Source organism: Marmota marmota, unplaced genomic scaffold, assembly GCF_001458135.2.
Source record: "Marmota marmota marmota unplaced genomic scaffold, marMar, whole genome shotgun sequence".
In the NCBI taxonomy this organism is placed as follows: domain Eukaryota; kingdom Metazoa; phylum Chordata; class Mammalia; order Rodentia; family Sciuridae; genus Marmota; species Marmota marmota.
The window spans coordinates 5702799-5716892 of NW_026000077.1; the positions used below are offsets into that span (position 1 = coordinate 5702799).

Below are 14094 nucleotides of genomic sequence, written 5' to 3' on the forward strand. Positions count from 1 at the left end.
GGGGGGGACAAGTTAGATGAAAAGGAGCATATATAAGAATGACAGCAGGGTAATAATTGTGAAATTTTGTAAATCTCCTCTAGTAAAAGAAATTGAAGGGCTTGGAGTAGTTTTACAGAAGATCTTTATATTGTGGCAGCTTACGAATTTGGTAAAAACAAAACTATTTGTCACCTAGGATTGATTGAGAGTGCTGAAGAAACAAAAATGTATCATATAATGACAATAACAACAACAAAAGCAACAAGGAAGCTTATCTGATTACCCAATGAAATAGACAATAAAAAACCAGAAGGTGCCCACATGAACTAGAACTACCTGAGTTTGAAAAATCCTTGGCAGCAAATAGCAATGAGTACTAGAGAAAATATAAATTATTTGTACTTTTCACATTATTCTTAGAAAATCATCATTTAAATCACTTTTCCAAGTATATATTCAGTAATTAAAAAGAGATTGGGATATATTAGATTTATATAACAAATAAGGAAAAAGTAAGACCTGAAAGGATGAAACTGTTTTCAAGTAACTCAGCTACTTTTACCTTTGGAGAATGATTTCCCCTCACAGAGAATGTAGCCCAGCCTTTATACTTCATCATTTAAAAAAAATGCATCAAATCTTAACACAAGAAACAAAGTTGATAAAAATAAAATAATAGAGGAGAAATATTTTTTAATGATGGTAGAGTTCTCATTGGAAGCAAAAATCAGTATTTCTTATGAATATAGATACAAAAAATGTAAACAAGATTTTGACAAGTCAGATTTAACAGCATGTTAAATAGAGAATACATCATGACAGAGTAAGTTTATCCTAGCTATGGAGGGTTAACATTTGAAAATCAAGGAATGAGCTAAAAAAGAAAAACCATATGACCCCCTTTAATAGATGCAGAAAAATCCTTTAACAAAATTCAATATCTATTTCTGATAAACTTTCTGAGCTAATAGGGAATAGAAGGAAACCTTGTCAGTCTGATAAAGGACATATATGAACACCTACAGCTAGCATCATTCTGAAAAACTGAATGTGTTCCATTCTCCCTAAGATCAGGAACAATACAAGGATATCTCTTCACTTCTGCCTAGTATTGTATAGGAGGTTGTATCCAGTGCAGTGTGGACCACTCTGAAAAAGAAAGACATCCAGACTAGAAAGGAAAAAGTGAAACTATCTTTTTTTTCATTGGGAATATGGTAATCCATGCAGACAATCCTATGAAATTTATCCCCAAAATTACTAGATTAAGTGAATTTAGCAAGGTTGCAGATAGGAGATCAATGTATTCAAATGAATTGTGTATACCAACAATGAACAATCAGAAATTGAAACTAAGAAGGAATATCATTTATAATAGCATAAATATAATGGGATATTTGGGACATGGGGTAGGAAAGATGGTGGAATGAGGTCGACTTCATTACCCTAGGAGTAAATCTTAATAAAACATGTGTGAGACGTACATACTGGAAATTATTGCTGAGAGATATAAAGAAGACCTAAAAGAATATTCATGGTTCTGAAGGGTTGATGTTGTTAATTCTCCTCAAATTAATTTTAGATTCTGCAATTCTATTCAAAATTCCAACAGTCTTTTTTTTTAATAGAAATTGACAAGCTGTTTTTAAACTTCTTATGGAAATGCAGAGGACCTAGGATAACCAAAACAAATTATAAAAAGAACAAAGTTAAAAGCCTAATGCTACCTAATTTCAAGACTTATTATTCAGCTGTGATAATCAAAATAGTGTGACACATCAGGGGAACAGAATATTGAGTTCACGATTGTGGGTTCAGGAATACCATACCTATGGTCATCTGATGTTTTACCAAAGCACAAAGGTAATGCAATGAAAAAGGAAAGACTTGGCTACAAAAGGTGCAGAAACAACTGGATTTCTGTATTTATATATATAAAAATCAACTCACAGTGGGTCACAGTCCTAAATTTAAAGCCTAAATATGTACAACTTAGAAGAAAACATAGGAGCAAGTCCATAAAAAAAAAAAATAGTGGTTAGATTTAAAATTAAAATTGTCTACTCTTTGAAAGATATTACTAAGAGAATGAAAACATAAGCCACACACTGAGGAAATCTTTGCAAATCTTATATCTGATAAAAGACTTGCATTAAGAATACATGGAAAATCTCAAATTTCACCTGTAATATAACAAGCAGTCCAACTGAAAATTGGGTTTTAAGAGCATTGCTTGTTGGATTTTACAATAAGATTAAGAGAAGCCATGCAACCCAGCTATCCCATTCCAAATCAGCATACTGTAGTGATAAATAAATGTCAATATGTACAGAAGCGCAGTACAAAATAGCCAAGATGTAGAACCAGCCTACATGTCTATCAACAGATGAATGGGTAAAACAAATGTGGTATGTGTACACAATGCAAACTCAGCCCTAAAGAAGAATGAAATTGTCATTTGCTGGTAAATGAATGGAACTGGAAAACATCATCATGCCAGTCTCAGAAAGTCAAGAGTCAAATGTTTTCTCTTTCATGTGGAAACTAGAGAGAAAGGAAAGAAGAAAAAAAAAAGAATAAAAAAGTTGTCTCAAAAATGGAAAGGAGACCCAAGAGTAGATGAAGGATATAGAAAGGGAGGGAGGACATGGGAAGAAGAGTGATCAAATTATGTCCATATATGAATATGTCATAACCCAGCCCATTGTTATGCATAATTATAATGCACCAATAAAAAAAACATTTAAAAAAAGCACCTGACATTTTTTAGCACCAATCTGATCAAAAGGAATGGGTGCCACACCAAGAACACTAAAAGCTTGGCCCTCTGGTCTCTGTAGAGTAAGCAGAACATGTAGAGTCTTTTGCTGTGTCCAACCAAATCTCTTAGTTCCAACTTCTCTACCTCCAACCTGGTCAGCAAATCTCTCAAGCAGGTCTAGTGATCCAGGGTTGAAGAGGGAGATAGGAAGCACAGTTAACTCTTCATTCCAGCTTTATCAGTTATAAAGTTTATGCGCTGTTCTTGTTTACCTCAGTGTTGTGTTTTTACTCTTATCCAGAACTGTAACCATAATCCAAGAAGATACTGATATGCCTATTTTAAAAATAAAGAAATTCTTTACTGAAACTTTGTAAGGCCTAGCTAGTTACTGCTAAGATCAAGAGTTAGAATTCAGATTTTCTGACTTTATAGTGTTTTTGGTTTTGGTTTGGTTTGGTATGGTTTGGTTTTTATCAGGTGCTGGGATTCAACGGAGGCCTTACACATGTTAAATAAGTGCTCTGCCACTGAACCACACCCCCAGCCTGACACTTTGATGACATGATCTACCCCCCAAATTAGGATTCATAGAGGAATTTTTCTGTTATTATAGATAAGGATCATTGTTTTTGTTGACTCATTTTTAATTTTTAAGTGACTACTGTGGCTTGCAGTTCCATGGAGAAGTCAAGACCCTTGTCTTCATGTGCATAGTGCTCTCATCCATTAAGGGCAATTATTAAACCTCCTGCAAATCCAAAATGTGTGTGAAACTTAACAGCTTGCAGTACCAAGAACTGTGAAAACTACATTAACATATTAGGAGTAGTATAAGTCCTTTCTGTATCCAAACACTATAATTATTTCTCTCAGTGTTCATTACTAAGTGTGAACTAATTTCTATCTCCGTGAGCTCTGTAAGCTGTCAAAACATGATTGGTATTATGTGTGATTTTTAAAAGAATGTCTTTGAAAAATTATGAATTTGTTTTATGTGCTACAGACAGATATGTGGAATTTTCCTTAAAACCCATTATTTCAGCAGATCTAGTTGTACATCTTACTGGATTTTCTTATGCTCTAATTTGAAGCACATTCTTTTTGTGTTTTAGATCATCTGTGTAACTGAGGTTTATTTCTATGATGTGTTTTTCATCAAAGATTCTCAAAATAAGTTATTGGTTCTTTCTGCTGTTGTGACTGAGTTCACTTGGTCTTCTTGCTGAATTCTAATTGAAGCTCATTTCTCCCCCTTTTATTTTCAGATATTTGTATCTGCTCTTTTCTGGTGATGACCTTTTACCTTTAGACCACTGGGTGTTTAACACAGAAGCTCACCCTCTGCCTGTGTTACATTTAGCCAACATCACACTTTCAGGTAATCCTGCTGTTCGATGAAAGCAGCTCCAGAAGGAACAGTCTTACCTGTGTTTTGTTTACATGGACCACTACAGAAACTAGCTTGGAGAGGCGGCTTTTGAAAATCTGGACCTCTAAGTCAACATGACACGGTGAAACTTCCCCACAAGACTTTTCAACTTGTAGATATATCAACTTTGAAATTATTTCATTTTATACCTGACCAAAACATATTCTGGTACATGTAGGACAGAGACCTGATGTGCGTTGATTCTTAATGAGATGGTCACACAAGAAGCAATGCCCATTACTGCTATATTACAAGAGCAAGCCAAGGACATAGAGCACCTTGCAGGAATTAGAGATGGCTTTTGGAACCAATTATATAATTTGTTTCCTCTCACAGTGGAGCAGCTTTCAAATCAGATATTTACACATTGATTATCCCTTTTTCTCCATTTTAATAATGGAATAAACTAAGATAAACAAAAACAAAAGAACAGTGTAACTGCATCAGTAGCAAGAAGACTCAAAAAAGAAACAGAAGTACCTATCCCTGTCTGAATTTTGAAGTTCCCCATTGGATGAACAGACTGGCAGCCATTTCAATCCCAATGTTTTCATTGAAATTTCTTGGTTAAATTTAATTTTTCCTGGGGCATGATCTCACAAAGAATACTCTTCAAGTCTTTTTCTCTATCTGGTATCACTGAAATTGCTATTTATCATAACCACTACTTATGAGCCTGGGTTTGGGATTTTGTGCATGTAGTTCAGTCTAGTGTTGGTAGCATGACAAAAAGAGATGGAAGTGCCAGTGTGTTGCCTTGACACCTGTTCTTAGAGAAATTTTTGGTTTTGTTGGTAAGAAATTATTCTTCTAAACCAACACATCTACCAACTAAATTTTATTCACTTTAATCTCAGAGTCAGTCAGCTTACAACTTTACGAGGCTTGACAAAATTCACTCTAATATTATGCAGCTCTGAATTTGCTATGATAAGCTAAGTTACTTTTACAATTTAGAAAAACAAAAACAAAACACAGTGAAACTCCTTAAACGTTCTATCAGGAATGGGGACAGGGGACCCTTTATTTATTATTTCATCAAATGAGTGAGCTATTCACAAATATTTTTGTTTTTTTTTAGTTTTTCCAAGAATATTTATAGACTCCAAAGAGTTAATCAGAATAACTTCAAAATAATTTTTGGTGAAAAGAGTGTAATTAGTCATATTACACTGAAATTGGGATATATCTAAAGGTCTTTCTTTTACTATTAGTAGATTTTGCATTGATTTAAAAAAAAAACTATTTCTTTATATATTGGCAGAAGAAACAAATTTTATCAAGAATTATATAGTATAAGGTAAATACTAATACTTATAAATTTTCTGTCCCTTGAATTTCTGTGACAGTGCAAGACACTTTTTTCCTCTTGATTTTATATATTTTCCACTGACATTAATAAAAGTTGGAAACAATATTATTAGTATTTACTCTGAATTTGAATATTTTATGAAACAAGTTTGTATAGGAAGTCCACCTTGGAATTCTGAAAGCTTATTCCTTATTCAGTAGCTTGACTTTTTAACCCTCTAATCAGCATGTAGTATATTTAAATTGGGAAAAAATTTAATAAATTAATTAAACATTTTCTAAGGGTGATCATTTTATACCACAATCATCAGACAATCCTCATAGTTCAGCCAATGATTCATAAATGATAGCCATTCCAAAATTGTTTATTGTACATAGAAAATAAGGATGTAGAGCCAGTTATATTAAGTTTCTAAGAGGGTTAAATTTATTATCTTTTACTATTTGAAAACTTAAAAGTTCTTGCAAAGGGTAGATGATGTAATTTTAGAAAAGAAAGGGAGTATTTGATTCTCAGAAAAAATTAGCCTTCCTCCTAAAATTAGCACAAGCCCACTTATGAGTCACTGAAAAAAAGTAAAAATCTTGAGTTGGCAAAGACCCCGCATATGTGTGCAGATAGCAGCAATCTCCCCTGCCCCTCCCCCTTCTTTCTAGAAGAGTGCAGAGTAAAGGGACCATGCTGACTCCCTAGGTACTCCTCACCAGAGAAGACAGAACCCCTAACCCAAGTGCCCTATATTACTTGGATGACTGGAGTTTAAGAGAAGGCAAGGAAGTGTATAAGCAGAGCCAGTTCCGTTACAAAGAATTTGAGAGGGACCATGGAAGGGTCTTCTTCACCACTCCCTACCTTCTTTGTGATGATAAGTCTAGAGCTTACAACAGTGCTTTTTCTTCTCTGAATACCAAAGGCAATTAAAGTCAGATACAAATGACTTGCCAGTGTCATGTTTTGTTTTTGTTAAAGATTTTGTAAATAACTTCCACTGAGATCAATCTTTACCCCATATTTTGCTTAGTTTCCAAGAGTATTCTTTACTCTCTTCTGTCCTTATTGCCCTTTGCATTTTGTAGATTTTATTACTCAGGTTCAGAACTCATTACATTTATAAGACCTCCTGCAAAGATCCCAGAAATGTTCCTTTTCAGGTGCCTCCTCAAAGAGCTGACCCCTCACTTTGTGCCTGTGGCACAGTTGTGCAGAACAGCTAGATGGGTTGGTACATAAGAAAAGAAAAGAAACAGAGATATTGGACACCTTCTACATTTATCTCTCTTTATCTTAGAATCACACTTTTTGGTTCAAACCAGATTTTTTGTTTTGTTTTATTGTTTTCTATTCAACCAGTTGAAGTTGTTAAAACCAAGGGAATGGGCCCTAACCAAAAAGAGTCTCAGTGCAGAAAAATAAGTCCCCAGTCAGGGGGTTGTTACTTTCTGGTGGGTTGCACATGTTATGTCTAATGCCAACTCATTCCTGTCTTTGAGCAGATGTGTCACTATGTGAAATCTTATCAACCTCTCACCTTCTCCATTCTCCATTGCCAAAGTATTTTATCAAAACTCAAAATTTGTTCATAAAAGATTACGCTTGCCATTCTCATTATAATGCAGTTTATCCTTAAGCCTGAGTTTATTTGAATGAATGCATGAGTAAATGAGAGAATGAATGGGAACTTGGGACAGAGTACTGAATATGTGCCAGCATTGTGTCTGGCACTTCCAAGCATTATAACATTTTGTGTGATTCTAGTGGCATTTTCTGTATGAGAGTAGATAATACCATTTTAAGTGTTTTCCAATATGAATCATGTTACAAAATCCTTAATTTTATATTTCATTTAAATTAAAGAGGAAAAGAAAGGTTTATAATATATTTTAAACAATGTGTTACTATATAATACTAACAACTATAATTGTAGCTAATAACTAAAGTCTTGGAAAATATCAAAGAAATATTTGATTTCTGATGCAATTTTGACTAAAATATTTACTTTAGAAACAAATAAAAACATTCTTATTTTGCTATATCACTATAATTACATAATTAAAATCAATATTTTATAGAAGTGCTGGTTATTTTATATTCAAAGGTTTTGTCACTTCATTCATGGGTAAAACTTGTAGGTGTAAATTGTCTTTGCTCTGGTATGCTTCCTACTAGTGGTAGTACCCATGTTCTTAAATATAAAGAAAAATATACTAAGATATTTCTTAAGTTCCAAGTAATGGTTCCTAGTAATAATATTTGGGAGTTCTTACTTTTCTTTAGGTTCCTTTACTCTGAAATTGGCTAGCTTCTTAGGCAGTCTTTGTACACATATCCATAAATACAGTTATAAAGATTTTTAATACTGTCAGTTACACATACAGTTGTAACTTGTTTTGGCCTCACAGATTATCAGCAGAATCTTTAAGTAACCACAGATGATACGGAAATATTTTCATCCACTTATCTGTTTCAAGAATTGTGATGAAGGTGATTTTCTGCTACTTCAGCTCATTCAGATCATGATGGAGATGTTCTTTTTTGATTCATATGTAGTTGAGAAGCTTTTCTGTAAAGGGCCACATAATAAATACTCGAGGCTATGTAATCCATAAAGTCTCTTTTATTACTTAATGCTGCAGTTGAAGTGTGAAAGCAGCTATAGATAATATGTAAATGAATGGTGGTAGCTGTGTTCTAATAAAGCATTACTTACAGAAACAGATGGAGGGCTGGATTTGGCCTGTGGGTCATAGTTGCTGGCCCTGATCCCAAGCCTAATTTGTGTAAGACCATCTAACCTTTGGTCTGTATCTTTTCTATGTGTTTTGACTTATATATTATTCATTTTTAAAGCAAAAAGATGTGTGTATGTTCACTTGTCTGTGTTTTGTTACCCAAAGCTGTATCTTTCATTGTCTTTACTCTTCTGGAATCTGTTCAGGTTTCAAGATAATATGACTATACTCAAGAGGCGGAATGGGGTGGGGAGTATGCTATCAACCATTATCTTCACTTGTTATTTTAATGCCATATTTCCAGATTCCCTATGTAGAAAAGGTATATGTGGCATAAAAATACTCTTTTCTTTGAAGTTCCGCCTATTTGTTGACCCTTGGACCAGGACTCTGGATTGCTGGAGCTGCAGAAATGTATCCACTTGAGTACTCAGAACAAAAATATGATAGAATTCCTAATCTTGGTGCTGCAGAAACTAATCTTTTGAAAATTTTTAGGCAACAGAAAATGGGTTATGTGCCTCATTTAAGGGTATTACTCCTGTTACCTCGAGAACAGCCTGAGTTTGAGGAGTATGGAGAAAAATGTATCTAAAAGAAGTGCTTTCTTCCATCCTTGTATACCTCTCCACAGTACCTTTCCAAGTCACTAACACTATTTCAGAATATCAGTATGCATCATTTTTCAATTAAAGCATTCCCCAGCTTCAACTTTATACCTCCACTACTTAACAGCTAATCTATTTCAAAACTTGGTTTGAGCCCAGCAATTGAAGAACTCATAAAATTGCTCACAAAATTACATAACATTATATTAACTAGCCACATATGTTCAATATACCAATCATCCTGACAGATAATAGATTTTTCACTGAAAGTTTATTAAATATTTCACTTTTTTTTTTTTAATTCTAGGGGAGGGAAAGATGATTCAGACTGAAAGAGCACAGAGATGTCTCTCTTCTGCATTATAAATATGCTGCCCTTTCAGGTCCATCCTACTATAAGGTTGCTTCAGCTCAGCGTGAATGTAAATTTGATACTAAAACACATACACCCACATACATTCATATTAATATGCACAGGCTTTTAAACAATTTCAAATATCTTGCAGCTATTTGAATGCTACAGAATTCTGTTGCAAATTGCATACCAGAAATTTTCATGAAGATAAGCTTAGCTCTTTGGGAAAAATTATTTTTTTAGAAAATTTAGGGATTAGTTTTTGCTGGATTAATTGAAATGCCCCGAATTTTAATTACTGGTTTTGAAAATTGAAATGCTATTCTTTAATCTTTCTGTTGTCAAATTCACTGATAAACTTGTTCCTTAAACTAATAAGTGGGGTAAGTATAACCTCCTAAATTGGAACCCACTGGCTGCCCCTGAATTGGTTTCCAATCATGTCCTCCATAATGTGACTTTTACAAATCAAAGGTAATATTGTATATTAAAGATCAAATAAAGATATTCTTTAAGTGAAAAGTCTTTGTTTACCTTTCATTTTTACCCACTGGTAACAGTCAATCTTCCTGTATAAAGAAGAGCAACTTCAGGTTTTATAACAACTGGCAGTCCTTAGTATCTCACATTCCAAGATTATTTCTTTTGGCTCAGCCAGTTTTCACATCCCTTGATATTATAGAAAGATGAAGAGAGCTTTCTGGAAGGGTAATTTGTTTGTTTGTTTGATACCAGGAATTGAACTCAGACACTTGGCCACTGAGCCACATCCCCAAGCCCTATTTTGTATTTAGAGACAGGGTCTCACTGAGTTGCTTAGGACCTTGCTTTTGCTGAGGCTGGCTTTGAACTCGTGATCCTCCTTACTCAGCCTCCTGAGCTTCTGGGCTTACAGGCATGCAACAGGTTTTAAGAAAACAAACTTTAGACCTATGTGGCAGCCTTATAGTATTCCTATGTGTGTTGTTCCTAAAGCTTTGTTTAGTCCAGCCTCTGAGATCACCAAGCTTAAAAAATGTCTCTATTACTGGACCTTATCCTGTCACATTAAAATCTGATCTAGCTCTGCCAATGTAGATCTTGGACAAATACAGAATAAGGGGCATAAGGTGGTTTAGTCTAACAATACTGTCAAAGCACAGGATATTTCAAACTCTGTATCCACAAAGCATCAAAGTTGTGATAAAACCTGAAATAGCAACCGGTATACATTTTTGAGGTCTGATTCTTTCTAGTACTGTGAATTTCAACTTGATCAAAATTTTAGACTAGGAAATTGCATTGTGGATGTACCAAAATCAGTTATGGATTTAAATTTTGAGGAACACCTAAAGCAGAACCAGTTAAGAATAAAAGAATATGGATCTTTTAAGTGAACATAATTTGTGAAAACCTGGACCTCTCTCTGCTAGATACCTGAAATTTACATAATTTCATTGGGTTACAAAGGAGTGTCAACATGCAAACAACTTCCATGTTAAGAATGGGTTTCAAAGTGAGTGAGCCTGTACCATAACTTGTCGGATGGTCTAATACAAATTTCACTTAATTTTTTAAATTGGAAACATATATTACATGAAATCAACTATTTTGACCACTTTAAAGTATACAATTCCGCATTTATTATATTGACAGTGTTGTGCAATCATTGCCAGTATCTATTTCCAAAATGTTTTCATCGTTTCAAACAGGAATTTCTCTTTGAGTAATAATTCCCTTTTCCTCCCTCCTCTCAACCCCCGGTAATCTCTATTCTACTTTCTAAGATAAGTCCCTCCAAGTCTCAGGCTGGTCAGTATTTTGTCACCCACCTCTCTAGTCAGTTGTCCTTTGACTGTAAAGGAGTAAGTTGCTGCCTAGATCCACTCCACCATCTGTATTCTACTTTCTAAGATAAATTTCTTAACCCCACTGAGTCTCAATTTTCTGGTAGAGGAGAGATAATATAGAATTCTTAGACTGAAAGTTCATGTGCCTAGCCCAGATGAAGTCCACAACTTCAGTTGTTTTTAATTATTTTTGTTGGCTGCAGGTTAGAATGATCATTCTTACATAGAAAGAAAAAGCAAAGGGAAAGGCCAAGAAAACCATCAGTTCTACCTCAAATTTAATGAATGTAAGTGCATTGATGATGCATACGAACCAAGCAATTTTAAAACTTGTAGAATTGACTTTTGCTAGAGATACAGCAAAAACAAAAGCTTCAAAGTTAATACAGGTTATTTTTGTGGGATAAGGATATAAGAGACTCCATATATAACTTTTTGTACAAAGTTTTATTGAGGCATGATTTACATAAAATGTTTCTATTGCAAGTACACAATTCAGTGATTTCTAGTAAGTTTATAAGATGTTACCATCCCACAATTTATAAAGGTAGATAAATAGATGCTTAGAAATTGGGTTTTTGAGTTACATGGTATACTATATATACTTTTTTGAAAAAATATATATACCACACTGTCTTCAGAGGGACTGCTTTTACATTCCTACTAGCAATGCATGAATGTACACATACCACATACCCACTAATGTTTGCTACTGTATCTTTTTACTGCCTGCTTTTTTTTATTATAGTCATTCTAATGGGTATGAAGTTGTATCTCAGTTGAGTTTTAATTTGCTTTTCTGTAATGACTGATATTGACCATCTATGCTATGAGCCAGTGTACATGTATTTGATTGTCTATGCAAATATTTTGTTCATTTTCAGCTTTTACTGAGTTTAAGAGTTATTTACATATTTTACATTTATTTTACTAAGATGGCTATTTGTCTTTAGCTTTTTTTTTTTTTGGTACTAGGGATTGATACCACTGAGCCACATCCACAGCCCTTTTTGTTTTATTGATTGATTGATTGATTGATTGATTGAGATGTGGGCTCACCAAGTTGCCTAAGGTCTTGCTTAATTGCAGAGGCTGGCTTTGAACTCCCAATCCTGCCTCAGACTCCAGTGCCACTTGGGATTATAGGTGTGCACCACCACACCCACCTGTCTTTAGTTTTAAATGGTATTTTAGGAAGTGCAAAAGATTTTAATTTTTTGAGGAAGTATAGTTAATCAGTGTTTTCTTTTATGGACTATGCTTTCCTAGCTAATACAAGGTTCACCAAGAGTTTAAACTTGTTTTCTTCTAAAAGTTCTGTAGTTTTAGTTCTTACATTGAGGTCTATAATCCATTTTGAGTTAATTTCTCATGTGTGATAGAGATCTGATGGCAGTATTGTATGCAGGTATCCAATTATCACATGTGTTTTATTGAAAAGACTATCCTTTTCATTTGAAATTGTTCTGGCCCCTTTGTGAAATATCAATTGATCATTAATGTGATCTGGACCCTTAATTCTGTTCTGTTGATGTATGTCTTTCCTATTGGGGTACCATGTTATGTTAGTAATAGATTAAGAGCAGTGGTTCTCAACCAAGGGATGAGTTTGCCTTTCCTCCCTCCAGAGACATTTAGCAATATCTGAAGACATTTTTATGTCATGACTGGGGGAGGAGAAATTACTACAGCATCTAGTGGGGTAGAAGTTCAGAACAGAGATGGTTTTTATCAGCTACTTTTTTTCTGAAAATTGGTCACTCCCATCTCTTTGCACAGCTTATAATTTTTGGTTGAAAGCTGAGCATTTTAGAAAAACCTTTTGTAACCCTCTGGATTCTGATCTGATCTTCCTAACCCAGAAAGGTGGTGGTTGCTGCTATTTTTGTTTGGGGGATTTTGTTTGTTCAGTGATTTGCCTGGACTTACTCTGTGGAGGTTATCTCAATACATAGTGTGCAATCACTGATACCTTTGCTCAGTTTTGTACTTTTAGGATCCTGTGTGCATTTTTAAGCCTGGCTTCCTAGGAGCCAGCACTGTGGCAGCATAGCTTAGTGTTCTTTCAGAGGCTGGACCCAAATGCCTTTAGCCAGTGCACTGCTTCTCCGCTTTACCTGTGGGTCCATGTGTGGATGGAGAACACGCTCAAGGTTTAGTTACATGTCTTCCCCAGCTTCTAATCTCCAGGCCCTTTCCTGTGTTTTCTGTCTATCCCCAAGGGCTTGTGCTCAGTCGGGAATGTGTGGAGGTAGCTAGAGTTTTCAGTGTCTCCTGAATGTATGCTCAACCTTGCTCTTGCCTGCAGTTTTGCAAGCCACCAAGGATATGAGGCAAGGAGACATGATTATCTCATTCCACTCTCTCCCTGTTAAATTTCTGACTTGTATGCCAATGTATTGCTTTGTCTGCCAACATATTGCTTGCCTCAACCAGAACCACAACCTCACACTGGCTACATTGACCTTTCCTATTCATTTGCTATTGAGATTGTATCTGTTTTATGTTTTGTGTTTTGTTTTTGCTGGGGATCAAACCCAGGGCTTGTGCCTATGCAAGCACTCTACCACTGAGTTACATCCCTGACCTGCATCTGTCTGTAACTATGCCCAGCAGCATGGTATTTTTCTGTGCTTTGTTCAAGATCAAGTCACCCCCTCTTAGCTTGGCCTGTCCTGGTAGAATTGCCTTGCTGATGGAGCTGAAAGGGGAAGGGAGCAGCCCTGGGCCAAAACACCACAGATGCACTGTTCTTACTCAAGGTTCAGTAGTTTTTGTTTTGTTTTGTTTTGTTTTTGTTTTTTAAGAAATAACATCCCAATTTGTTATATGTCTTTAGCAAAATTTTTAGAATCCTAAAGTGACTTTTTAGTTTTTTTTAATGTGTTATTTCATACCTTTGGAGGGGGAAGAATTTCTTGAACTCTAAAGATTAGCTCATTTTTTCCTATTCTCACAACTAAAACTTTCACAAGACCCTTCTGTGGCTTCCCCATCTTTGGTTTTCCACATTTGCATATCCATACTTCTTGTTCATAACTCATGCTATTCTTGCATTTTGTCATATATTACACTCATTTGTAACA

General features: G+C 34.9%; 1 protein-coding gene across 1 annotated transcript in view; it reads left to right on the top strand.

Moving 5' to 3' along the window:
• The window catches only part of Man1a2 (mannosidase alpha class 1A member 2), a 157332-nt gene extending 147631 nt beyond the window's left edge, over positions 1 to 9701 (top strand). The window contains exon 13 of the mRNA XM_015502233.2: positions 4012 to 9701. Coding sequence (XP_015357719.1) covers positions 4012 to 4144 — 133 coding nt within the window. The 3' untranslated portion in view covers positions 4145 to 9701. The remainder of the gene's footprint in view (positions 1 to 4011) is intronic.
• Positions 9702 to 14094: the final 4393 nt, after the last annotated feature.